Genomic DNA, 26819 nt, shown 5'->3' on the forward strand with positions numbered 1-26819 from the left:
ACAGCTGAACAACTGATGGAGTTTACTCACGTGTCAGCAGTTGTTCACATAGTGATAGTTGTACAAGTATCCTTAGACTTGAGGTCATCATAGTCATCTTGTGTACACTGAACTATGCTTTGGTTTAGTTCTTAGTCTCAGGGGAAAATTATAAGGGCTCTACTGGGTATAGGAATTTGTACACGAAGATAGTGTATGATCAATAAAGGATCTACACCTTCCAGTGTAGGAAGAGAATGTTCAATGTTGATCCACTTATGTTATTTCAGGAATCTCTGGCCAGAGTGAATGAAATTAGAAAGGAGTTTCTAATTTACATTAAATAGAACTAAGCATAGTGAATGGGAAAGCAAGTGATTAAATAAGATAGGCTTGACACTAGTTCCATGCCTTGTATTTAATCGTGATATTGCAGGGTAGAAGGAATTAATTGTACGGTAACTACTCACCGAATAGGTTCTTGGTATTCTAAGCAGTGAATTCGTATTATCCGGATAGTCGCGATATGCTAAGAAGTATCCCTCACGATGTAAAATAAATATGATTAATTAATTAATCATATTTAATGAATTAGAGAATTTATATAAATAATGATAAAATAGTTTTATTATTATTTATTTCTACTACCGGCTTAATATTGAACCTACAGGGTCACACCATAAAAGAGAATGATTTAATGGTGGAGAAATTAATTAATAATGGCTGATAATTATTTATTTATGAAATAAATAATTAATCGGCAAATTTAATAATTGATTAAATGAGATTTAATTGATTATAAATTAATTAAGAAAAAGTTCTTAATATTATTAATTAAGAATTTAATTTTTGGAAATTAAATCAAGTGAGAGAATTATTTCTAAAGTGTTTAGAAAAAGGATTAATAATTAAAAGGTGTTTTAATTATTAGTGAGAATAATAAAGGGTTAATAATAATAATATTTTATGGGAAAATTTTCAGCTGAAAATTTTGCCTATAAATATACTATTATAGACCCTATTTTTGCCTCAACCAAAAAGATTTACAAAACCCTAATTCTCTCCATCTCCTCCTCCTTCATTACATCGTTTTCTTGGTGGATACCGGTGGAGTGCTTCACACTTGAGGAGCAGCTGCTAAGGATCTCCGTTCATCGTTCTTGGATCGCTATTAAAGACCTCCATTTTTCCATTAACGTAAAACTTCTTAAGGTAAACATACTGAACTACGAATTAAATATTATTTTTCGCATGGATCCTGCGGAGGGTTTCGACTGGAATGGGGAAGTTGCTTTTTTTTAAGATTAAATTTACATTTTCGCTGCGTTTATGTGCTAAAAACCCTTCAATGGCATCAGAGCTACTTGCAAAAAAAATTTAATTCGTTTATGTGTTTAACTGTTTTCGATATATGAGCATGTACGTGATTCGCCATGATTTGATGTTGATATAATATGCTTATATATGTATGGTTTTGAATATATGATATTCATGTGAGTTGTATAATCATAAGATGATTATGTAATCTGTATATATACTGATATATATATATGATTTATATCTGTATATATACTGATATATACATGATTTATATTTGTTCTAATTATGAGAATCATATTAGATACAGATTCTGAATTGGCTGCTGCAGATTTGCTGAAATCTGGGTCTGGTGTCCGATTTACGCAAACGAATACCCTATTTCATAGGTAAATGAGCGTCTGAACAAAATGGATAGCTAAAGCTATTACCAACTCGTCTTTAAGGCGTTTGACGTCGTTTACTGCCCGTAAACAGTGATTCTTGTTTTTCTGATTTGATTCTGATTTTTCTGATTTTTGTCATATTTTCTTTTTATGATTAGATCATGGATAATATGATATGTTAAGATCAGATTATGTATTTTAACATGCTTTTATGTGTTGTATGAGCATGGTGGATGGTTATGGCCTTTCGACCTTAGTGTAATGGTTTTGGTTTTGGTTTTAAATACGACTTGCATGTCGTCAATCTTTGTAATCATAAATCTCGAATGTAACTCGAGTTATTCTTGTAAGTTCATTAGATTAGTTTTACTTCCAATCATGTAATGTAATTGAAGACTCAAGAAGGCTATCCAATGGAGGTGATACAAAGAAGAAGAAGAAGACATATGTAATAAATAGTTGTATTTATTTCCATCACCATATTAGATTGACCTTGATCTTTATCATGAGCTTGATAAAGATCACATAGGATGGGGCCATAACCAAACACATTTACTTTATTGCACTTTATATTTACTTGTTTATTTAATTTTATATATGAGATATATGCCTATGTTTACCATGCGATGATAGATTTAGGTGAACTTAAATCAATATAAGGCGTGCTCTAGAAAATCTAGAATAGGAATTGTTTCTTGCCTTAACAATAAATATTATGAATACGATCATGAGATTCTTGTGTTTATGAAACACGTAATTGAATATGAATTTTCAATATTGAGAGAAAGGATGATTCTGTCAACAACAGATTTCTATCTGTAAGAAAGGGTTATTAAGTGACGCATCTTGACAATGCTCCACACGATCTGGGAATCATCTGATTATCGATTATTGATTTGAAATATTTAATTTAAAAGGAAGAATCTATTTATAATATGATTATGATTGTAACATAATATAATCCCTCTAAAATTAAATAATATCAAGTAGTAATTGGTCAATGACACAACGGGCTTGTGTCGGTCATAGCCTTCCAACATGGTAGAAAGTGGTTCTTATTTTTAAATCATTGTCGTTTCGTGCTACAGCCGAGGGCTTTGATTTCGAAATAAGAAATACTTGTCTATTACATAGAGATGTGTACATTGAATTAGAATCTAAAGGTCGGTACGTGCTACAGCCGTGGGCCGTTGGAGACTGATTCAATTATACGAAATGTTGGGTTAGACTTGACTTAGAATATTGAGTTTGTCGTGCCACAGCCGTGACTCAATTATTCAAGAGGCTAAACTTATATTAGGGAATAACATAAGATGTAATTGACAAGAGTTGTCTGCCTATTGAACATCACATGACGTTTCGTGCCACAGCCGAGGTTGTGTGATGGAATGTAGGATCCCTATTCCCACTAGCATTATGAATGCCTAATTTTCACTTAGGGGGTTGAAAAAATTAGATAAATTAGTGGGAGACACTTATGAATAAAGACCCGATTCATATAGTGTTTTGAAATGAAATTGAATATTTGCTAAGTGTTGTTATGTGTTTATCATTTACAGATTTACTATATTCGTCATGTCTTCTGCACTATCACTCCGGAGCATACTAGATGCTCACAAGTTGACTGGTCCTAATTTAGCTGTTTGTTTTCACTGTAACAAGTTGGGGCACTGGAAGAGGAACTACAAGGTTTACCTTACAGAATTGAAGAAGAAGGGTAGTGAGACTACCGCTTCTGATTCAGGCATGTTCATGATCGAAGTTAATATGTCACTAGGTCAAATTTTTACTTGGGTATTAGATACCGCCTGTGGTTCTCATATTTGCAATTCGTTGCAAGGACTAAAGGGAAGTAGGACTCCTGAAAAAGATGAGGTGATTCTACATATGGGCAATGGAGCAAGGGTTGCGGTCATATCTGTAGGATCATTTAGTTTACATATGCCTACGGGCAAGACTATTATTTTGAATAATTATTATTACGTTCCCTCTATTGTGAGGAATATTGTTTCTATTCCTATGTTAGATGTGGATGGTTTTTCATTTATTATTAAGAATAATGAATGTTCTATCCTTAGAGATAATGTTCTTTTTGGACGTGACATTTTAAATAATGGTCTGTATTTATGTGACATAGAGCATGATTTACTTTAGATTGAACAAACTAATAAAAGAAAACGAGATGATGAAAATCTGACCTATTTATGGCACTGTAGGCTAGGTCATATTAGTGAAAATACACTGCAAACATTGTATAAGGAAGGGTTACTTGACCCCTTTGATTTTGAATCATATCCTATATGCGAGTCTTGTCTATTGGGTAAAATGACCAAATCTCCATTTAGTGGACATGGAGAGAGGGCTGCAGATTTGCTAGGATTGGTACACACAGATGTATGTGGACCAATGTCTACGCAGCCATGGGTGGATTTTCGTACTTCATTACTTTCATAGATGATAGATCTAGATTCGGATATGTGTATTTGATGAAACACAAGTTTGAAGCCTTTGAAAAGTTCATAGAATATAAACATGAAGTGGAGAAACAAACCAAACACAGTATTATAACTCTTCGATCAGATCGAGGTGGTAAATACTTGAATGGAGAGTTTCTAGATTATCTCAAAGAAAATGGTATAGTCTCCCAGTGGACTCCTCCATGAAAGGAATATGTCCTAAGTCCAATCATGTATGAGGATTTAGGAATAACTTTTATGTAATCTGTTTTGATTTCATTGATATTAATAAAAGATTTGTTTTGTTTTTATTACGGGCTCTATCTATTTAAGTGTTTAAATAAGATATACCATAGTTTAGAGTAAAGCTTTTTATGGATTATGATGAGATCATAATAGTGAGACCTAAAAAGATGATAACTCTAAACTTAAATAGTTCCTGGTCATAGGATTACTAACTGGTAATTAATAATCCGCAAAGATCGGTACATACTATGTTTGCTTCATTATGAAGGATGTCTGTTCTCATAGACATTTGTGTGGTGACACTATAGCTAGTATGTAGGTGCTTATTATAGAATAAGTTCACTGAACATGACTCGCACAGCTGAACAACTGATAGAGTTCACTCACGTGTCAGCAGTTGTTCACATAGTGATAGTTGTACAAGTATCCTTAGACTTGAGGTGATCATAGTCATCTTGTGTACACTGAACTATGCTTTGATTTAGTTCTTAGTCTCCAGGGACAATTATTAGGGCTCTTCTGGGTATAGGAATTTGTACACGAAGATAGTGTATGATCAATAAAGGATCTACCCCTTCCAGTGAAGGAAGCGAATGTTCAAGGCTGATCCACTTATGCTAGTTCAGGAATCTTTGGCCAGAGTAAATGAAATTAGAAAGGAGTTTCTAATTTGCATAGAACTACGCATAGTAAATGGTAAGCAAGTGATTAAATTAGATAGGCTTGACACGTGATCCATGCCTTATATTTAATCGGGACATTGTAGGGTAGAAGGAGTTTATTGTACGGTAACTATTCACTGACAGGTTCTTGGTATTCTAAGCAGTGAATTTATATTATCCGGATAGTCGCGATATGTTGAGAAGCATCACTCACGATGTAGAATAAATGTGATTAATTAATTAATCATATTTAATAAATTAGAGAATTTATATAAATAATGATAAAATAGTTTTATTATTATTTATTTCTACTAACGGCTTAATATTGAACCTACAGGGTCACGCCATAAAAGGAGAATGATTTAATGGCGGAGGAATTAATTAATAATGGCTAAATAATTATTTATTTGTGAAATAAATAATTAATTGGCAAATTTAATAATTGATTAAATGAGATTTAATTGATTATAAATTAATTAAGAAAAGTTCTTAATATTATTAATTAAAGGATTTAATTTTTGGAAATTATATCAAGAGAGAGAATTATTTCTAAAGTGTTTAGAAAAAGGATTAATGATTAAAAGGTGTTTTAATTATTAATGAGAATAATAAATGGGATAATAATAATAATAATAATAATATTTATGGGAAAATTTCAGCTGAAAATTTTGCCTATAAATACACTATTATAGACCCTAATTTTATTCCAACCAACCCGAAAACCCAAAAAGTTTGGAAAACCCAATTCTCTCCACCTCCTTCCTCCTCCTTAACATCGTTTTCTTGGTGGATACCGGTGGAGTGCTTCACACTTGAGGAGCAACTGCTAAGGATCTCTGATCGTTGTCTCCGAATTATTTTAAAAGGTTAGATTCGATCCCTCGAATTTTTATTCACGATTTATGTGCTTTTATTTGGATTTTGTATGTGTAAAAGTGTTTTGACATGCCCCCGCTGCGTTTAAAATCCAACACTCCATATACCCCACAGTTAAATGGGGTATCTGAAAGGAGAAATCGAACTTTGTTAGACATGGTTCGATCCATGATGAGCTATGCGAATCTTCCAGTATTCCTATGGGGTTATGCATTGGAAACCTCAGCATATTTACTGAATAAGGTGCCTTCCAAAACTATTCCTCAAACACCATATGAGATATGGAAAGAAAGGAAACCGAGTCTTAAACACGTTAAGATTTGGGGATGTCCAGCTTATGTCAAGAAAGTTGACCCAGATAAGCTGGAATCTCGATCTGTAAAATGTAATTTTGTGGGATATCCTAAAGAGACTTTGGGGTATTACTTTTACACCAATCATCGGGTGTTTGTCTCCAGACATGCTACCTTCTTGGAAAAGGAGTTTATCCTTGAAGGAAACAGTGGGAGAAAAATTGAACTTGATGAAGTTCAAGAAGCACAAACTACTACGGATCAAGTGGAAACACATGTTTAGACTGAACAACCTTCTGTGGAACAGCCCATTCGTAGGACAGGGAGAGTGTCTCACCAACCTGAGAGGTATTATGGCCTTGTTATTGAGAATGACAATGAGTTGTCAATCATTGCTGATGACGACCCTGTGACCTATAATGAGGCTATGAGTAGTGTTGACTCAGAGAAATGGCATAGTGCCATGAAATCCGAAATAGAATCTATGTATACCAACCAAGTATGGACTCTGGTTGAGGCGCCTGAAGGTGTTAAGCCTATTGGGTGCAAGTGGGTATATAAAAGAAAGATTGGAGCAGATGGACAGGTGGAGACCTATAAGGCCAGGCTCGTGGGAAAAGGATTCAAACAAAGGCAAGGGATTGACTTTGATGAAACTTTTTTGCCTGTAGCCCTGTTAAAATCATTTCGGATTTTGCTTGCGATTGCTGCTTACTACGACTATGAGATCTGGCAAATGGACGTGAAAACGGCCTTCCTCAATGGGGAACTTGACGAGGAAGTGTATATGACACAGCATGAGGGTTTTCTTTCCAAGGGAAATGAACACCTAGTGTGTAAGCTGTTGCGAACCATATATGGTTTAAGGCAAGTTTCTCGTAGATGGAACATCCGTTTTGATGAGACAATCAAAGAGTTTGGTTTTATCAAAAACATAGATGAACAATGTGTCTACAAGAAGGTTAGTGGGAGCGCAGTAACATTTCTTGTATTGTATGTGGATGACATACTTCTTATAGGAAATGATATACCGATGCTACAATCAGTCAAAGTATGGCTATCAAAGAACTTCACCATGAAGGACTTGGGAGAAGCATCCTACATTCTCGGTATGAAGATCTATAGAGATAGATCTAGAAGAATGATAGGTCTTACCCAGAGTACATACATCCAGAAAGTGCTTAAAAGGTTTAGCATGGAAAACTCCAAAAGAGGTCTCATACCGATGAGCCATGGAGTGTCCCTTTCCGAAAAAATGTCTCCTAAGACACCTGAGGAAAGAGAGCGTATGAGTAAGAGTCCTAATACTTCAACAATAGGATCTATCATGTACGCGATGTTGTGTACAAGGCCTGATGTTGCTTATTCAATTAGTGTGACGAGCAGGTATCAGTCCAATCCAGGTGAAGACCACTGGAAAGCAGTGAAAAACATCCTTAAGTACTTGCGAAGGACTCATGACATATCAACTCTCTCGACGTTAACATCTCCTCTATTTTCAACTCAGATTCACCACAACGTAGCAGACCCACACACAAAGCCACTTTCTCAGAGTCACTTTGATCGTCATAAAGACAAGATGGGTATTAGATACCAGAGTGATTGGATTTAGTACAAGTGGGAGATTGAAAGAGATATGTCCTAAGTCCAATCATGTATGAGGATTTAGGAATAACTTTTATGTAATCTGTTTTGATTTCATTGATATTAATAAAAGACTTGTTTTGTTTTTATTGCGGGCTCTATCTGTTTAAATGTTTAAATAAGATATACCACAGTTTAGAGTAAAGCTTTTTATGGATTGTGATGAGATCATAATAATGAGACCTAAAAGATGATAACTCTAAACTTAAATAGTTCCTGGTCGTAGGATTACTAACTGGTAATTAATAATCCGTAAAGATCGGTACATACTATGTTTGCTTCATTATGAAGGATGTCTATTCTCATAGACATTTGTGTGGTGACACTATAGCTAGTATGTAGGTGCTTATTATAGAATAAGTTCACTGAACATGACTCACACAGCTGAACAACTGATGGAATTCACTCACGTGTCAGCAGTTGTTCACATAGTGATAGTTGTACAAGTATCCTTAGATTTGAGGTCATCATAGTCATCTTGTGTACATTGAACTATGCTTTGATTTAGTTCTTAGTCTCCAGGGACAATTATAAGGGCTCTACTGGGTATAGGAATTTGTACACGAAGATAGTGTATGATCAATAAAGGATCTACCCCTTCCAGTGAAGGAAGCGAATGTTCAAGGCTAATCCACTTATGCTAGTTCAGGAATCTCTAACCAGAGTAAATGAAATTAGAAAGGAGTTTCTAATTTGCATAGAACTACTCATAGTAAATGGTAAGCAAGTGATTAAATTAGATAGGCTTGACACGTGATCCATGCCTTGTATTTAATCGGGACTTTGTAGGGTAGAAGGAGTTTATTGTACGGTAACTATTCACTGACAGGTTCTTGGTATTCTAAGCAGTGAATTCATATTATCCGGATAGTCGCGATATGTTGAGAAGCATCACTCACGATGTAAAATAAATGTGATTAAATAATTAATCATATTTAATAAATTAGAGAATTTATATAAATAATGATAAAATAGTTTTATTATTATTTATTTCTACTACCGGCTTAATATTGAACCTACAGGGTCACACCATAAAAGGAGAATAATTTAATGGTGGAGGAATTAATTAATAATGGCTAAATAATTATTTATTTGTGAAATAAATAATTAATTGGCAAATTTAATAATTGATTAAATGAGATTTAATTGATTATAAATTAATTAAGAAAAGTTCTTAATATTATTAATTAAAGGATTTAATTTTTGGAAATTAAATCAAGAGAGAGAATTATTTCTAAAGTGTTTAGAAAAAGGATTAATGATTAAAAGGTGTTTTAATTATTAATGAGAATAATAAATGGGATAATAATAATAATAATAATATTTATGGGAAAATTTCAGCTGAAAATTTTGCCTATAAATACACTATTATAGACCCTAATTTTATTCCAACCAACCCGAAAACCCAAAATGTTTGGAAAACCCAATTCTCTCCACCTCCTTCCTCCTCCTTAACATCGTTTTCTTGGTGGATACCGGTGGAGTGCTTCACACTTGAGGAGCAACTGCTAAGGATCTCTGATCGTTGTCTCCGAATTATTTTAAAAGGTTAGATTCGATCCCTCGAATTTTTATTCACGATTTATATGCTTTTATTTGGATTTTGTATGTGTAAAAGTGTTTTGTCATGCCCCCGCTGCGTTTAAAATCCAACACTCCATATACCCCACAGTTAAATGGGGTATCTGAAAGGAGAAATCGAACTTTGTTAGACATGGTTTGATCCATGATGAGCTATGCGAATCTTCCAGTATTCCTATGGGGTTATGCATTGGAAACCTCGGCATATTTACTGAATAAGGTGCCTTCCAAATCTATTCCTCAAACACCATATGAGATATGGAAAGAAAGGAAACCGAGTCTTAAACACGTTAAGATTTGGGGATGTCCAGCTTATGTCAAGAAAGTTGACCCAGATAAGCTGGAATCTCGATCTGTAAAATGTAATTTTGTGGGATATCCTAAAGAGACTTTGGGGTATTACTTTTACACCAATCATCGGGTGTTTGTCTCCAGACATGCTACCTTCTTGGAAAAGGAGTTTATCCTTGAAGGAAACAGTGGGAGAAAAATTGAACTTGATGAAGTTCAAGAAGCACAAACTACTACGGATCAAGTGGAAACACATGTTCAGACTGAACAACCTTCTGTGGAACAGCCCATTCGTAGGACAGGGAGAGTGTCTCACCAACCTGAGAGGTATTATGGCCTTGTTATTGAGAATGACAATGAGTTGTCAATCATTGATGATGACGACCCTGTGACCTATAATGAGGCTATGAGTAGTGTTGACTCAGAGAAATGGCATAGTGCCATGAAATCCGAAATAGAATCTATGTATACCAACCAAGTATGGACTCTGGTTGAGGGGCCTGAAGGTGTTAAGCCTATTGGGTGCAAGTGGGTATATAAAAGAAAGATTGGAGCATATGGCCTGGTGGAGACCTATAAGGCCAGGCTCGTGGGAAAAGGATTCAAACAAAGGGAAGGGATTGACTTTGATGAAATTTTTTGCCTGTAGCCCTGTTAAAATCAATTCGGATTTTGCTCGCGATTGCTGCTTACTACGACTATGAGATCTGGCAAATGGACGTGAAAACGGCCTTCCTCAATGGGGAACTTGACGAGGAAGTGTATATGACACAGCCAGAGGGTTTTCTTTCCAAGGGAAATGAACACCTAGTGTGTAAGCTGCTGTGAACCATATATGGTTTAAGGCAAGTTTCTCGTAGATGGAACATCCATTTTGATGAGACAATCAAAGAGTTTGGTTTTATCAAAAACATAGATGAACAATGTGTCTACAAGAAGGTTAGTGGGAGCGCAGTAACATTTCTTGTATTGTATGTGGATGACATACTTCTTATAGGAAATGATATATCGATGCTACAATTAGTCAAAGTATGGCTATCAAAGAACTTCACCATGAAGGACTTGGGAGAAGCATCCTACATTCTCGGTATGAAGATCTATAGAGATAGATCTAGAAGAATGATAGGTCTTACCCAGAGTACATACATCCAGAAAGTGCTTAAAAGGTTTAGCATGGAAAACTCCAAAAGAGGTCTCATACCGATGAGCCATGGAGTGTCCCTTTCCGAAAAAATGTCTCCTAAGACACCTGAGGAAAGAGAGCGTATGAGTAAGAGTCCTAATGCTTCAGCAATAGGATCTATCATGTACGCGATGTTGTGTACAAGGCCTGATGTTGCTTATTCAATTAGTGTGACGAGCAGATATCAGTCCAATCCAGGTGAAGACCATTGGAAAGCAGTGAAAAACATCCTTAAGTACTTGCGAAGGACTCATGACATTTTTCTTTTTTTTGGTGGTGAATCTGAGTTGAAAATAGAGGAGATGTCAACGTCGAGAGAGTTGACACACATAACAACGTAGCAGACCCACACACAAAGCCACTTTCTCAGAGTCACTTTGATCGTCATAAAGACAAGATGGGTATTAGATACCAGAGTGATTGGATTTAGTACAAGTGGGAGATTGAAAGAGATATGTCCTAAGTCCAATCATGTTTGAGGATTTAGGATTAACTTTTATGTAATCTGTTTTGATTTCATTGATATTAATAAAAGACTTGTTTTGTTTTTATTGCGGGCTCTATCTATTTAAATGTTTAAATAAGATATACCATAGTTTAGAGTAAAGCTTTTTATGGATTGTGATGAGATCATAATAATGAGACCTAAAAGATGATAACTCTAAACTTAAATAGTTCCTGGTCGTAGGATTACTAACTGGTAATTAATAATCCGTAAAGATCGGTACATACTATGTTTGCTTCATTATGAAGGATGTCTGTTCTCATAGACATTTGTGTGGTGACACTATAGCTAGTATGTAGGTGCTTATTATAGAATAAGTTCACTGAACATGACTCACACAGCTGAACAACTGATGGAATTCACTCACGTGTCAGCAGTTGTTCACATAGTGATAGTTGTACAAGTATCCTTAGATTTGAGGTCATCATAGTCATCTTGTGTACACTGAACTATGCTTTGGTTTAGTTCTTAGTCTCAAGGGACAATTATAAGGGCTCTACTGGGTATAGGAATTTGTACACGAAGATAGTGTATGATCAATAAAGGATCTACCCCTTCCAGTGTAGGAAGAGAATGTTCAATGCTGATCCACTTATGTTATTTCAGGAATCTCTGGCCAGAGTGAATGAAATTAGAAAGGAGTTTCTAATTTACATTAAATAGAACTAAGCATAGTGAATGGGAAAGCAAGTGATTAAATAAGATAGGCTTGACACAAGTTCCATGCCTTGTATTTAATTATGACATTGCAGGGTAGAAGGAATTAATTGTACGGTAACTACTCACTGAATAGGTTCTTGGTATTCAAAGCAGTGAATTCGTATTATCCGGATAGTCGCGATATGCTGAGAAGTATCCCTCACGATGTAGAATAAATATGATTAATTAATTAATCATATTTAATGAATTAGAGAATTTATATAAATAATGATAAAATAGTTTTATTATTATTTATTTCTACTATCGGCTTAATATTGAACCTACAGGGTCACACCATAAAAGAGAATGATTTAATGGTGGAGAAATTAATTAATAATGGCTGATAATTATTTATTTATGAAATAAATAATTAATTGGAAAATTTAATAATTGATTAAATGAGATTTAATTGATTATAAATTAATTAAGAAAAAGTTCTTAATATTATTAATTAAGAATTTAATTTTTGGAAATTAAATCAAGTGAGAGAATTATTTCTAAAGTGTTTAGAAAAAAGATTAATAATTAAAAGGTGTTTTAATTATTAGTGAGAATAATAAAGGGTTAATAATAATATTTTATGGGAAAATTTTCAGCTGAAAATTTTGCCTATAAATATACTATCATAGACCCTATTTTTGCCTCAACCAAAAAGATTTACAAAACCCTGATTCTCTCCATCTCCTCCTCCTTCATTATATCGTTTTCTTGGTGGATACCTGTGGAGTGTTTCACACTTGAGGAGCAGCTGCTAAGGATCTCCGCTCATCGTTCTTGGATCGCTATTAAAGACCTCCATCTTTCCATTAACGTAAAGCTTCTTAAGGTAAACATACTGAACTACGAATTAAATATTATTTTTCGCATGGATCCTGCGGAGGGTTTCAGTTTTTTTTTAAGATTAAATTTACGTTTTCGTTGCGTTTATGTGCTAAAAACCCTTCAGTTGCTACTAGAGATCCATTTTTATTGACTGACAGACCTCTTGAAGATGTTACACAGAAATATCTTGATAAAGTTATATATGTTCAAGTGGTATTGGCCAGTCTTCTAACTCTTTCCATGCATATCTTCTTTTGTTTTAGTCTCGATCTTCTACTGTAAATCAGCTTCCTTCCTTATATGAAAGTCTTCCCGCACTTAAGTTCTGATATGACCTTAAGTTCTGATATTAAGTTCTGACTTCCAGTAAGTCCTGATTTCAGTAAGTCCTGATATGACCTGTTTGTTAAGATCTGAAAACTAAACATGAATCATATTAGACATGACATCTCAAATATATCTAGCAATCTCCCTCAACTTATAAATTATGCAAAATATACAAGTTAATAGATTTGATGATGTCAAAAACATTTAAGTACAAATGCAAATAAGATAAACCCTGATTGCGTAAATAATATCACATTAATTATATCAGAATTGGGCTGACAGTAAAGCCCATTAGAAAGGGCCCAAAACCCTGTATATTAATTAATTTCGTAATTAATTAATAAGGGATAAATCAGCTGATAAATAAAGTCCAAATAAGGACACAATTCCTTGGAGATTGGCCTCCAAGAAATCTCATAGGATAAGGAATCAGTTTCCTACTTCCTAGGACTCCAAAGTCCATTCTAATTCATAGACTTGCCCACCAAGTCTCCTAACTCTAGTCCAATTCAAGGATTCCCAACATCTATATAAGGGGCCTCACCCCACAAATCAGAACTATATTTTTTGACTTGATCTTTGGCATAGAGCAAGGTACGTAGGCATCTTGTTAAGGAAGATCGAGTCACGAGACACAAGAGCAGTCAAATCGAGCCTCGAAGCTCACGAACCTTAGTAGTAAATATAGCAATTAATACACCCTAGTTTTCTATCCATAACACCGACCTTTGTTGATTTTTTTGGAACGCCATTAATGACCTCGATACTATCTATCTCGTCGATTGGTGAGCAAATGAGGTCCCTATGAATGTCTTGTGAATCGTGTGAATCCATTTCGATTATTTGGTTGACAACCGAGTTGTGTGCTCTTTCTTTGCGGGTATGACGGCTGTGAAATAACATTGTCGAGATGTTGTTTGGTCACCTACCACTTCTCTGACCCCAAATTATATGGAGAATTTCAATTCAAATGACTAATTGATATGATGGCTCTAAGTGCCGAGATTGTTGTTCTCCCCAAGATAGCATTGTAAGTTGAAGTCGCGCTAACTATGTGTAATTTTGCTCTTTCTGGCATGGGAGTGATCCAAATAATACTAGTAAATCGATGGTCCCTACGACCTTGACTTCGTTGCCGGTGAAACCGTGAAGGGGATTTTGTATATTTCTCAATTTTCTGTCGCCCAGATTCATTATGAAAAATGCGTGATAAATTTTATATAGACAGAACTTCCATTATCGACCAGTATTTTTTTCATGGTGCTTGTGTCGACATTGGTCGTAATGACGAGGGCATCTTGATGTCCTCTGATCAGGTTTTGGGAACAATCAATAAAATGACGGATGACGGGAATTGTCTTGGACGTTTATTCATATAGGGGTTTATATTGAATACTTCACGGGTATATGCTTTCTTGGAATTGTTTGAGAGTCCTCCTACAGAGTTACCCCTAAAAATTACATCAATCAATATGTTATACTCTAATCGTTGATCTCGCTGATTTCCCAATTTTATGTCGCCCAGATTCATTATAAAAAATGCGTGATGATATAGTATTGGTCGTAATGACGAGGGCATATTGATGTCCTCTGATCAGGTTTGGAGAACAATCATCATTAGAAAATAGAATGACAGATGACGGGAATTGTCTTGGACGTTTATTCATATAGGGGTTTATATTGAATACTTCATGGGTATATGCTTTCTTGGAATTATTTGAGAGTCCGCCTACAGAGTTACCCCCAAAAACTACATCAATCAACATGGCATCCTCTTATCATTGATTACGCTGATGGGCATCACCTTCATTTACAAAATAGATAAACTGTCTTCGCTTTATTTTACTTTCAGTTAAATTACTCAGCTGGTAACATTGTTTTGTTGTGTCCACTGTATCCTCATGATAGTCACAATACCGAGAGCTAGGGGGTCGTCCTGGCTTCATGGGCCTCGGAGGGTGACAGCCTGGTTCAGTCTTTAAAATAGCGAGTATAGTTGCCTTATATGTTGTGATCTTAGTGAACTCTTTCTCTTGGCAAGGGCGAGGTTTTCATTTTAAATCTCTAGGAGGGCGTGAAGAGCCTTCTTGCTCTCGATGTGGGGGAGAATATTGTCGATCCCTTTGGCATTCATATCGTGGAGATCAGAAGCTATACTTCCTATTTCGCTCATATCGATATGATGATCGTTGTGGTGAGTTCAGACTGCCAATAGCCCATTGCAGTGCCATCCTATATTCGATAAGTTGAAATGTGATTTGTAGAAATTTTGGATTTTTTCACCAGCTCCTCGAGCAACGGGCCATTCCTCGTTTTGTCGATTCCTGCTGCTAAACAATTAACTGCTATGGGTTTGCTTAAGTCCGTGATATCAGCCATCCATTCCCTGAAGTAGATTAGAAAGTCTCGTAATTTTCATTGGAGATCTGGTGTATTGTCAATAACGAGGCTATAATTTTTCCTCCCTTAAAGTTGCTGGAGGAGCGATTTTGAAATTTTCTCTTTATATTGGTCCAAGAGTTTATGGAACGTGGGGTAAGTTGTTATACCACCATAGAGCCGTTCCTTGGAGACAAGTGGAGAAAAATTGACATCTGGTGATTTCAGAATGCCCATAGAAACTCATCCGCCCATTAAAAGTGTTGAGAAATCCTGATGGGTCCGAGAATCCGTCGAAATGGTCTAACGAGGGCGTTTTAAGTGTTATGTGTAACGCCCTCCAGACCCGGGGTATAAGTCTGTGGGTTACTAGCTAATCACCAAACCTGTATAATCTGATTAACAATTAATAAAGAAATGAAATTAAACCCCTTTAACACTAACCAGAATCTTTTTAGGTTGAAGTATGAAAACAAAAACCACTAACTACTTTTATTACAAACCAATATTCAAAGTCTCACAAACTCTCTTTATTACACACCACTGTCTAATTCATTTTAAGCTAAGTTCAACTTTTATTCAAACACACACACCTACTATCTATCAACACTCCACCTGCTCGGGAAACTCAATGCTTTCTTCCTGGATTGGGATCAACACCTTGGGTATAAGAGGATCCCGAGGCTTGACTCGCTTCTTTACCACTCGAGTCCTGATTGGTTTCATATTCCTTCTTAACTGAAAATAATAAGGTGAATAACAACAAAAGGGGTGAGCCAAAAGTTGCTCAACAAGTCCACAAACATATAAACAGTGTTAAAGCATTTTAAATGAATCCGCCATTCCAGGTATATCTGTCAAGATATAACCTCACGAGAATAGAAAGAAGGCCATTACTGGCGAGTACAAATAAACTAAACTGGATACAAGTTCGCATCTATATTCTGCTGATCAGTCAGAATATAATGCAGATCCATATCTCAGTATATAGATCCAGTCGGGTACCCAGGCACTACGGCCCACGTCGAGGCACCAGTCATCCCGGTCCTCAGGATTAAGACACACTCAATCCCAAAATATCATTATCCAGTCCATTGCTTAGCAACCGGGACAATCGGTATGCTTTGATATATTCCAAACACTAGAATATATCAATCTCCATGTGTTACCAACAGAATATGAATCAAGAATCCAAAGAAACGGAGAAATCAAGAATTGAAATGAAATATGAACAAAGGAATAGGGATTGTATATTAGTGATCAAGAACAATAATCAAGAGAATGTAAATGTGATAAATATTTGAATCCATATCACTATTCTGAAAGTAGAATAGAGGAAAAATTTGCCTTCTGCGCGACTTACTGCAATTGAATCACTTATGTCTATCACCTTGGACTATTACCGACTCAGCTGGCCTGGCTGGCTTAGCTTCTGTTGGCAAAACAGACTGGTTAAGTCACGTCGTACTTCATTTGCATCTTGAATCGACTTCAAACTGATCCTAACATCTACCCATGCGCTTATGACTGACTCATGTATTACATATAAGAAAGTAAGACTCGATTAACCACGTAATACACATAAGCACATCAGCACATAATCATTTTTATGGTTAAAATAATTTTTAAAACCAAAATCGACTCACTGATCGCTCAACTGATCGTTATCTGACTCATTTCCCATTTTTCCGGAATTTTTCGGACTCGTCTCGGCACATAACTTGACTGAAAATCAAACAAGTCACAAAATCAACTAACTTCTAAAAGACATTAAACTTTGATATTATTTTTAATGAAAAGGATTCATTTTTCTGAGTTAGCAGGCTTTCGTTTCACGCAAAACGGACTAACGGTTGAATTATTATTAATTAAATACTGAAAATTCCATTTATTAATCATTATAAATAATTATTACTAATTTTTAAAACCCAAAAATAATTTTTAAATCATTATTTAAGAAAATCAGAATTAAAAATAATTTGTTTCTATAATTTTTGAAATTAAAATGAATTTATTATGATTTACTGAAAATTATTTGATTAATTATCAAAATAATTAATCACTTTTAAATAATTAATAAGTAATAAATAAATAATTGTTATGGATTAAAACTACTATATATTATTGCTGTATTTAATACTAAGGAACGTGAGCTCCAAGGCTCGATTTGACTGCTCTTGTGTTTCGTGACTCAATCTGCCTTAACAAGATGCCTACGTACCTTGCTGATTGCCAAGGATCAAGTCAAAAAACGTAGTTCTTGGTTTGTGGGGTGAGGCCCCTTATATAGATGCGGGAGTCCTTGAATTGGACTTGGTATAGGAGGCTTGGTGGATAAGCCTCTGAATTAGGATAGACTTAGGAGTCCTAGGAAGTAGGAAGTTGATTCCTTATCCTTTCAGGTCCCCTTGAGGCTAATCTCTAAGGATTTATATCCTCATCGGGACTCTTTTCAACATCTGATTTCTCCCTTATTAATTAATTACGAAATTAATTAATAATCAGGGCTTTTTGGGCCTCTTTTATTCCACCAGGCCTAATCTGGTCCGTCAGACTTAACCTTTCTGGTCTGAATATTATACATCTTATTATTATTGGGCCTAGCAGCCCATTAATTATAAAATCAGGACTTATTTATCCCTATCATTTGCCCCCCAACTTTTGGGAAACATTGATTAGGTTTCGCAGAAGTTAAATCTATTCGTTCCCTTACAGGGTTTCGTTTTTGCGTAAAGTGTGGAGCGACCTACACATTTACAACGAATCTTCCTTTTATTCAGAAATTATCTTAATTTCCAGGAATTTTTCCCTAATTTTCTGGGATTTATCCTTAATTTTCTGGATTTTTCCCTTAATTTCTGGGATTTATCCTTAATTTTCTGGATTTTTCCTTAATTTTCTGAAAATATTACCATTTTTCAGAAATTATTTAAGGAATTTCCTTAATTTCTGGATTTTTCCCTAATTTCTGGGATTTATCCTTAATTTTCTGGATTTTTCCTTAATTTTCTGAAAATATTACCATTTTTCAGAAATTATTTAAGGAATTTCCTTAATTTCTGGATTTTTCCCTAATTTCTGGGATTTATCCTTAATTTTCTGGATTTTTCCTTAATTTTCTGAAAATATTACCATTTTTCAGAAATTATTTAAGGAATTTCCTTAATTTTCTGGATTTTTCCTTAATTTTCTGAAAATATTACCATTTTTCAGAAATTATTTAAGGGATTTCCTTAATTTTCCAGGATTTTTTCTTCTTTTTTTTTTTTTTTTTTTTTTCTCCCTTTTTTCTTTTTTTTTTTTTTTTTTAATACAATTTTCGACCAGGAATCCATTCGACCAGGATCCTGGTCGAATTAACCTTCAGTATGCCTTGGTCGAAGCTATTTCGGGCAGGTACTATTCGACCAGGATTTTACCTTGATTCCTGGTCGACAGTGTCAGGAAATATTCTGGTCGAACCAGTAAAATTTTTTTTTTTTTTTTTTCGAATAGGATTTCTTCCCTTTCGGTCAAGATTCTTACTTTCTGACCGAATTAACCTTCCTTCTAAGCCCTGGTCGAAGGATTTTCGAGCAGGAACATTTTGACCAGGATTTTTCTGTGTTTTCTCTTCGAAAGGTTCAAGAATACATATATATTTTTTGTATATCCTTGGATTCTCAATTCTGGGCTAAGACTTGGGCCCATTTTAACTGGGCCTATTCTCTAATTTGGCCTACCCTTTTTCCTGGGCTACAATAGAAAAAACCTTGGCCCATTTTCCTTGGTCCAACTAGTTTTTTGCAATTGGCCCATTGCTTTAACTGGGCTCCCTTCCCACTCTTTTTTCTTAAACATCATTTGGGCCTCAACATGGCTTGATTTTTCTAAAATTAGGCCCTTTTCTGAGATGGGCTTTCATTTTCTAAGCCCAAATTCCAAATCCTTCTAGGGTTTTTCTGGATTCTTCCAGATTCTTCAAAAACTTTAATTTTCCTCTGATTTTTGCTAGAACTTCCTGGATTATTCCAGAACCTTCTAAGTTTTGGGCCCAAATGGGCTTTTTTAAGGCCCATTATCCTTCTTCCTTGGCTATATAAAGGTGGGGTGAGAGTTTTATTTCTTCACACCTCTCATTTCATTTTACAACTTCTCCTCATCCCTCCTCCAACTTTCTAGCCTTTCCTTTCTCAAATCCCTCCTTTAGTTTTCCAACCTCTCCTTCAGGCTTTTTCTAGCTTTCTAATCTTTCTAATGGCTGACAAGAATTCTGAGAGGGCGGCCAAAATTGCCTCGGCTTCAAAACGAGGTAAGGATATCGAGATCCGCTCTTCATATATGTCTTTAATTGATATGATTAATACTAGGGGGGATGAATATCCCTCCACTGCACATCTCGACTCTTTTAATCACTGTAATACTTGGCATAACATAGATTTCAATAAACTAAATGCTCGTTATAACGTCCCTCCTCCCTTTAGACTAGTTCCAGTCTCTGGTGGTGACCGTACTTGCCACTGGAGGCCTGATACTCTCTTCATCTACACCGACGCCCTTAATGCTGGGCTCAGGTTCCCTTTTCATCCTTTTATCCCTCATCTTTTGGCTGACTTACAAATTAACCCGTGTCAGCTTCCTCCAAACGCCTGGAGGAATATTCTATGTTTTATGGTTTGTTGTCTTAGGGAGGGCTTTCCTCTTTCTGTAGCCGTTTTTAGGAAAGTCTTTCAATGTTACAATAGTTCTTCCAATATTTGTGGCTGGGTTTATGTCAAACAAAGGCCCAAAAGCAAACATATCTTTAACAGCGCCTCTATTCCGGATAATAATCCAAATTGGAGGAATAGTTTCGTCGGGTTACGTTGGGAGAATGGCGATTGGGGCACGCTCTTTCGATCTTCCTTCGGGAAGGTCAGTGATGGTAGCCTCAAATCCATTCACTTAACTCCTGAAGAAACTATCATTTATAATGGGCTCACTCAGGATGATGGCACCACCACCAGCTGGACTCTTTTAGAAGAGTTTTCCCTGATTCATGTGGGACTATCCTCTGTTTCTCAACAGGGTATTTCTCTTCCCTTCTCAATTTTTCTTTATTTCACGCATTATTAACATCACTTATTTTGTCTTTTGCTTTGTTTCAGCTGCTAAGGAGATTAACGAGGACAATGTCCCCTTGGTCGAGGAAACAGCTAGGATGAAGAAAGCTCGGTTAGCAGGCCTAGACACCAGAGGAAAGGCGACAGAGCCTATCTTCTTGAGAAAGCACAAGGAGCCTATGGGGGAGGCTTCAACTGAAGGAGCTGAGGGCCATAATGCTCCTATCACTGCTGCTGCCCCTGCTGCTGCTGCTACAGGCGCCTTTCAGCCTCTCTGGGGATTCCGCCGAGGGGATACCGTGGTTGGTTCCACGAAGCATGCTTGGGATTGGTCCTACCATAGCGTGACCCCAAAGGACTTTACTGATGTGGTGGCCACCCCTGACCTTGAGAGGATTAAGCTCATGGGAGCCCAGTCTCTGGCTTCGGTATGCCTTCTCTTTTTTAAACTTATTTCTCGTTCTTGTAGCACTTTCTTGCCTTATACTTTGTTAATTGTTTTGTTTCAGTCTAACGCCTACTTTCAAGGCGCTGTGAGGCAAGCCGAATCATGGAAGCGGGCTTCTGATAAGGCCGATAATGCCCTCAGGAGGCAGCAGAAGAAGTATGCTACCCTGGAGAAGAAGCTCAAGCGCAAGGAGGAAGAACTCGGAGAGTCTAACGCCGAGCTGGTGGTACTTCGGGCGGAGAAGGATAAAGCTATAGACAATTATCTGGACTCGGAGGAGTTTGCCCAATCCATGAGGATTAGGGATGATTCAGTCTTTCCCGAGTTTTTTAGGACTGGCTGGGACACGGCCCTTGGGACCGTGAACGAGGCTTGTCCTGATATTAACCCGGCGGACTACATCTGCCCTGACGATGAGGCTTTGCTACAGAGGTTTCGTACCCGAGTAGTTGTCTCGGATCATTAATCACCTTTTATGCTTTGCATCCATGCATTTGATTTTTATTTGTTAGGCCACAATCATACTTTGAAGAACTTATGAATTTCATAAAATTGTCTGGGATTCGTCCCTTAAGTCTTAATAAATTTCGTAATAAAACTAAAACATATAAATCCTAAGCAAGCAAAGCTTCAAGGTGCTTTTCAACCTACTCGCCATCCTGACGAGTGAGAATCGTACTTCGACCATCTTACACATAGTAAACCTTCAGGTTTTGTGCGTGCCAGGTTCTCGGGACTTCAAAACCATCCATAGTCTCCAGCTTGTAGGTTCCTCTACCCTGAACGCTCTTGACTCTATACGGCCCTTCCCAATTTGGGGCAAGCTTTCCTTTCTGTCCGACACCAGAAGCCTCTATTTTTCTCAAGACTAGGTCACCTTGTTTGAAAATCCTCTCTTTAACCCTTAGGTTGTAGTAGAATGAAGCCTTTTTCTGATATTCTACTATCTTTGCGTGTGCTTTATCTCGTACTTCATCGATTAAATCCAGGGCTAACTTCTGCCCTTCCTCATTTTCTTTTTCATCAAAAGCCTGAATCCTTGGAGAAGAATGTGATATCTCCACGGGAACTACTGCTTCCGCCCCATATGCCAACATGAAAGGAGTTGCATCTGTCGTGACTCTACAGGTAGTCCTATAAGCCCATAATATGGGAAGTATCTCATCTACCCAATTATTTCTCGACTTTTCGATCCTCTTCTTTAGTCCATCCAGGATTATCCGATTTGCTACTTCCGCTTGCCCATTGGCTTGCGGGTGAGCCACAGAGGTGAATCGTAACTCAATTTCATTTTCTTCACAATACTTCTTGAATTCCTCATTGTTGAATTGCGTTCCATTGTCAGTGACGAGGATACGGGGAATTCCATATCGGCACATAATATTTTCCCACAGGAATTGTGCAACTTGCTTAGTTGTGATTTTGGCCAAAGGTTTGGCTTCGATCCACTTGGTGAAATAATCAATGGCTACAATCAGAAACTTCCTTTGTGCTGTGGCCATAGGAAAAGGCCCTAGAATATCCATCCCCCACATAGCAAAGGGAATAGGTGAGTTGATAGAGGTCAGCATCTCGGGGGGTTGTCTGGCGACTGGTGCATGCTTCTGACAACGATCACACTTCTTTACATATTCTTTGGCATCAGCCATCATTTCTGGCCAATAGAAGCCTAAACGAGTTATCTTATGAGCCAAGGCCCTGCCCCCCAAGTGTTGCCCACAAATGCCTTCATGCACTTCCTCAAGAGCCAAGCGTGCCTCATCCGGCCTGAGACACCTCAAGTAAGGAACCACGAAAGATCTCTTATACAGAATCCCATCTATCAAGGAGTACCTTAGTGCTCGAACAGTTAACTTTCGTGCTTCAGTTGCATCGCTTGGCAACCATCCGGTTTGAATGTGAGCCTTAATGGGATCGATCCATGACGTCCCTAGGCCTATGGGAGCCACAAGCTTAACATCTATGCTTCGCGTCTTTAAAACACGAAAGTATACACTCCCTGAACTTTCTTCTATCTCAGATGAAGCAAACTTTGATAGCGCATCTGCCTTAACATTTTCTTCCCTTGGAATGTGCTCAACATGACATTCATTAAATTGGGTCATCACAGCCCTTACTAGGCGGACATATTTAGCCATTGTATCATCCCTTGCCTCAAATTCTCCCTTTACTTGGGATATGATCAGCTTTGAGTCTCCACGGACCTTTAAGTTTTTGACTCTAAGTGTCCCAGCTAGACCAAGGCCTGCTATCAGGGCTTCATACTCTGCCTCATTGTTTGTGGTTGGGAAGTCTAGCTTCATGGCATACTCAATTAAGAATCCATCAGGGCTTTGCAAAACCAACCCTGCTCCACTGGAATTTGTTTTTGATGCTCCATCAAAATAGAGAACCCAATATTCTTTCTCCTTGTCCCCATTGTCGACTCCCTTGTCTTGAGGTGTGGTATCTTCCTGCCCCCCGACTTCTTGGTTGGGTATGGTACATTCCACCACGAAGTCAGCTAGTGCCTGGGCTTTTATGGCTATACGTGGCTTATACTTGAGATCGAACTCTCCCAACTCTATTGCCCACTTAATTAGTCTCCCACTTGCCTTGGGACTGTGAATGATATTTCTCAGTGGCTGATTTGTTAGCACCTCAATCTGGTGAGCCTGAAAATAAGGACGCAGCTTTCTCGAAGCCATTACCAAGGCTAGAGCGAATTTCTCAATAGTTGAATAATTCAACTCAGCACCATGCAAGATTTTGCTGACATAGTATACGGGTTTCTGGACTTTCAGTTCCTCCTTAACCAACACCGCGCTCAAGGCGCTTTCTGAAACAGCCAAGTACAAGAATAAAACTTCACTCAGAACTGGCTTGGCCAATAACGGGGCCTGGCCCATATACTTCTTTAACTCTTCAAATGCCTTCTGATTTTCCTCACTCCATACAAAGTCTTTAATGTTCTTTAATGACTTGAAGAATGACAAGCACTTGTCTCCTGACTTGGAGATGAATCGTCCTAGCGCAGCAACCCTTCCTGTGAGTTTCTGAACATCCTTGACAGTTTTTGGGGGTTCCATGTCCAGGATTGCCTTTATTTTATCGGGGTTAGCCTCAATTCCCCTCTTTGAGACCATCAATCCCAAGAATTTTCCAGATCCTACTCCGAAAGCACACTTCGTGGGATTCAACATCATCTTGTGGTACCTCAGGACCTCAAAAGCTTCCCTCAAATGGGTTATATGATCAGTCTTTACTAGACTCTTGACTAGCATGTCATCAACATAGACTTCCATAGTCTTCCCAATAAGATCTTTAAAAATTTTATTCACCAACCTTTGATAGGTGGCTCCTGCATTCTTGAGACCAAACGCCATAACAAGATAACAATAAACACCAAAGTCAGTGATAAATGATACCTTTGGAATGTCATCCTTATGCATTTTGATCTGGTTGTATCCGCTAAATCCATCCATGAAACTCAGCATCTCATGTCCAGCGGTGGCATCAATCAAAGTATCAATTCTAGGCAGCGGAAAACAGTCTTTGGGACATGCATCATTCAGATCGGTGAAGTCTATACACATCCTCCACTTTCCATTAGCCTTCTTCACCATTACAGGGTTTGCTAACCACTCCGGAAATTGAATCTCCTCAATGAAACCAGCCTCTAAGAGCTTTTCCACTTCCTGCTTTATAGCCTCTTGTCTTTCCGGGGCAAAATTTCTTTTCTTTTGTTTTACTGTCTTCCGGCTTGGATCCACGTTTAACTTGTGGGTAATTAACCCCGGGTCTATGCCTGGCATATCAGCTGCTGACCATGCAAACACATCACTATTTTCTTGCAAAAATTTCACTAACTTCCCTCTAAGGGGCTCCTCTAATGTAGCTCCAATAAAAGTCATCCTCTCAGGATTCTTGGGATCTAAAGGAACCGAATCCAATTCTTCTGCTGGCCTTCCTCTATTCTCATCATTTTCTCGAACATCCATATCTTCAATAGGAAGAACCTGCCCCCCGACTCCATCTGCCCTCAAAGAGGCCACATAACAGCTTCTAGCCATTTTTTGATCTCCCCTCTCTTCTCCAATCCCGTTTCGGGTGGGAAACTTCATGACTGAATGGTAGGAAGAGGGGACTGCCTTGAAGGCATGTATCCCTGTTCTCCCCATGATAGCATTATAAGTTGAACTAGCCTTTACCACCACAAAATCCAGCATCTGCGTTGCTTGCCTTGGCTCCGTACCTATGGTGGTTGGTAATTTAATTATCCCTTCCACAGGACATTCTACTCCAGCAAATCCATATATCGGCATGTCGGTTGGTGTCAACTGGGAGTCGTTATACCCCATCCTTAGAAAGGTGTCGTGGAGCAAGATATCCACAGAAGCACCATTATCCACAAGGACCCTCTTAACCGGGCTATTTCCTATTATCGGCGTTATGACCAGCGGGTCGTCATGGGGAAACTTCACACCCTCTAGGTCGGAATCATCAAAAGCCAATGTTACTTCTGTCCTGGCCCTCTTCGGGGCTTCTCCAACAATATGCATAACCTCTCTAGTATATGCCTTTCTGGAATTTTTGGACAATCCAGCAGCAGTTGGACCTCCAAAGATCGTGTTTATCACAGGCCCTCGAGGTCTCGGCCCTCCATAAATGGTGTTTATAACTGGTCCTCTAGGTTGGGGATTCCGCCCCTGATCATCTTGGTCCCTCCTACGATCTTCAAAGTTCTTCCTTCCATTATTGTTTCTGTCTCCTCCATCTCCAGTATACTTGTTCAGCCTTCCTTTTCGAATCAAAAACTCAATTTCATCTTTCAACTGCCTACACTCATCGGTGTCATGACCAACATCTTTGTGAAACCTGCAATACTTGCCCTTATCTAGCTTGGCGGGATCAGCCTTCAAGGGCTTAGGCCAGCGAATATCTCTGTCTTTCTCAATCTCCATCAAAATCTGACTTCTGGGGGCATTCAGCTTAGCGTATTCAGTGAACTTTTGCCCAGGTCCTCCCTTCTTGGGGGTTGAATCAGGGTTTTGTTCAGTTCTAGGATACTTATCCTTAGCGATGTACTCCAAATCAGTTTTTCGTTTCTTGCCTCCAGTGGGCTCATTACTTACTACGGTCTTCCTCATACTCTCTTCAACCTTGATATACTTCCCTGCCCTCTCTTGGAGCTGCAACATGCTCTCAGGGGGTCGTTTGGCCAAAGACATCTTGAAAAACTCATCCCTAGTTCCTTGTTGCAGCGCTATCATGGCTACCTTATCATCAAGGTCTGGGACTTTTAAAGCCTCCTTTGTAAAACGATTTAGGTAATCTCTTAAGGATTCTTTAGCTCCCTGCACAAGACTCATAAGAGATGCTGAACTTTTCTCATGGACTCTTCCACTGATGAATTGCTTAATAAAAGCCTGACTTAATTCTCTGAACGATCCAATAGAGTTTGGGGGCAGGCGACTGTACCATCTTTGAGCCATACCCGACAGGGTTTGAGGGAAGGCCCGACACTTTATAGCATCATTCACGGGTTGCAGCAGCAGTGCATTAGAGAATGTCCTAACATGATTAGCGGGGTCTCCCGTGCCATCATAGGCTTTGATAGTGGGCATCTTAAATTTTCTTGAGATATGGGCATTCATTATCTCTT

General features: G+C 37.7%; 1 protein-coding gene across 1 annotated transcript; it reads left to right on the forward strand.

Moving 5' to 3' along the window:
• The first annotated feature begins 19014 nt into the window (after nt 1-19014).
• LOC141680350 (uncharacterized) lies at nt 19015-21641 on the forward strand. The gene is made up of 3 exons (XM_074486602.1): nt 19015-19042; nt 20773-21155; nt 21237-21641. The coding sequence occupies exons 1-3, from the start codon at nt 19015-19017 to the stop codon at nt 21639-21641; spliced, it is 816 nt and encodes a 271-aa protein (XP_074342703.1).
• Nucleotides 21642-26819: the final 5178 nt, after the last annotated feature.

This window comes from Apium graveolens, chromosome 8, assembly GCF_009905375.1.
Source record: "Apium graveolens cultivar Ventura chromosome 8, ASM990537v1, whole genome shotgun sequence".
Taxonomy (NCBI): domain Eukaryota; kingdom Viridiplantae; phylum Streptophyta; class Magnoliopsida; order Apiales; family Apiaceae; genus Apium; species Apium graveolens.

What these genes read in the sequence shown, in the direction of transcription:
- LOC141680350 (XM_074486602.1), top strand. Translation starts at nt 19,015, where the DNA reads ATGCCTTGGTCGAAGCTATTTCGGGCAG. An exon ending in GTCGAAGCTATTTCGGGCAG is followed by an intron (nt 19,043 to 20,772) that starts GTACTATTCGAC and finishes GCTTTGTTTCAG; the next exon opens with CTGCTAAGGAGATTAACGAG. An exon ending in GAGCCCAGTCTCTGGCTTCG is followed by an intron (nt 21,156 to 21,236) that starts GTATGCCTTCTC and finishes GTTTTGTTTCAG; the next exon opens with TCTAACGCCTACTTTCAAGG.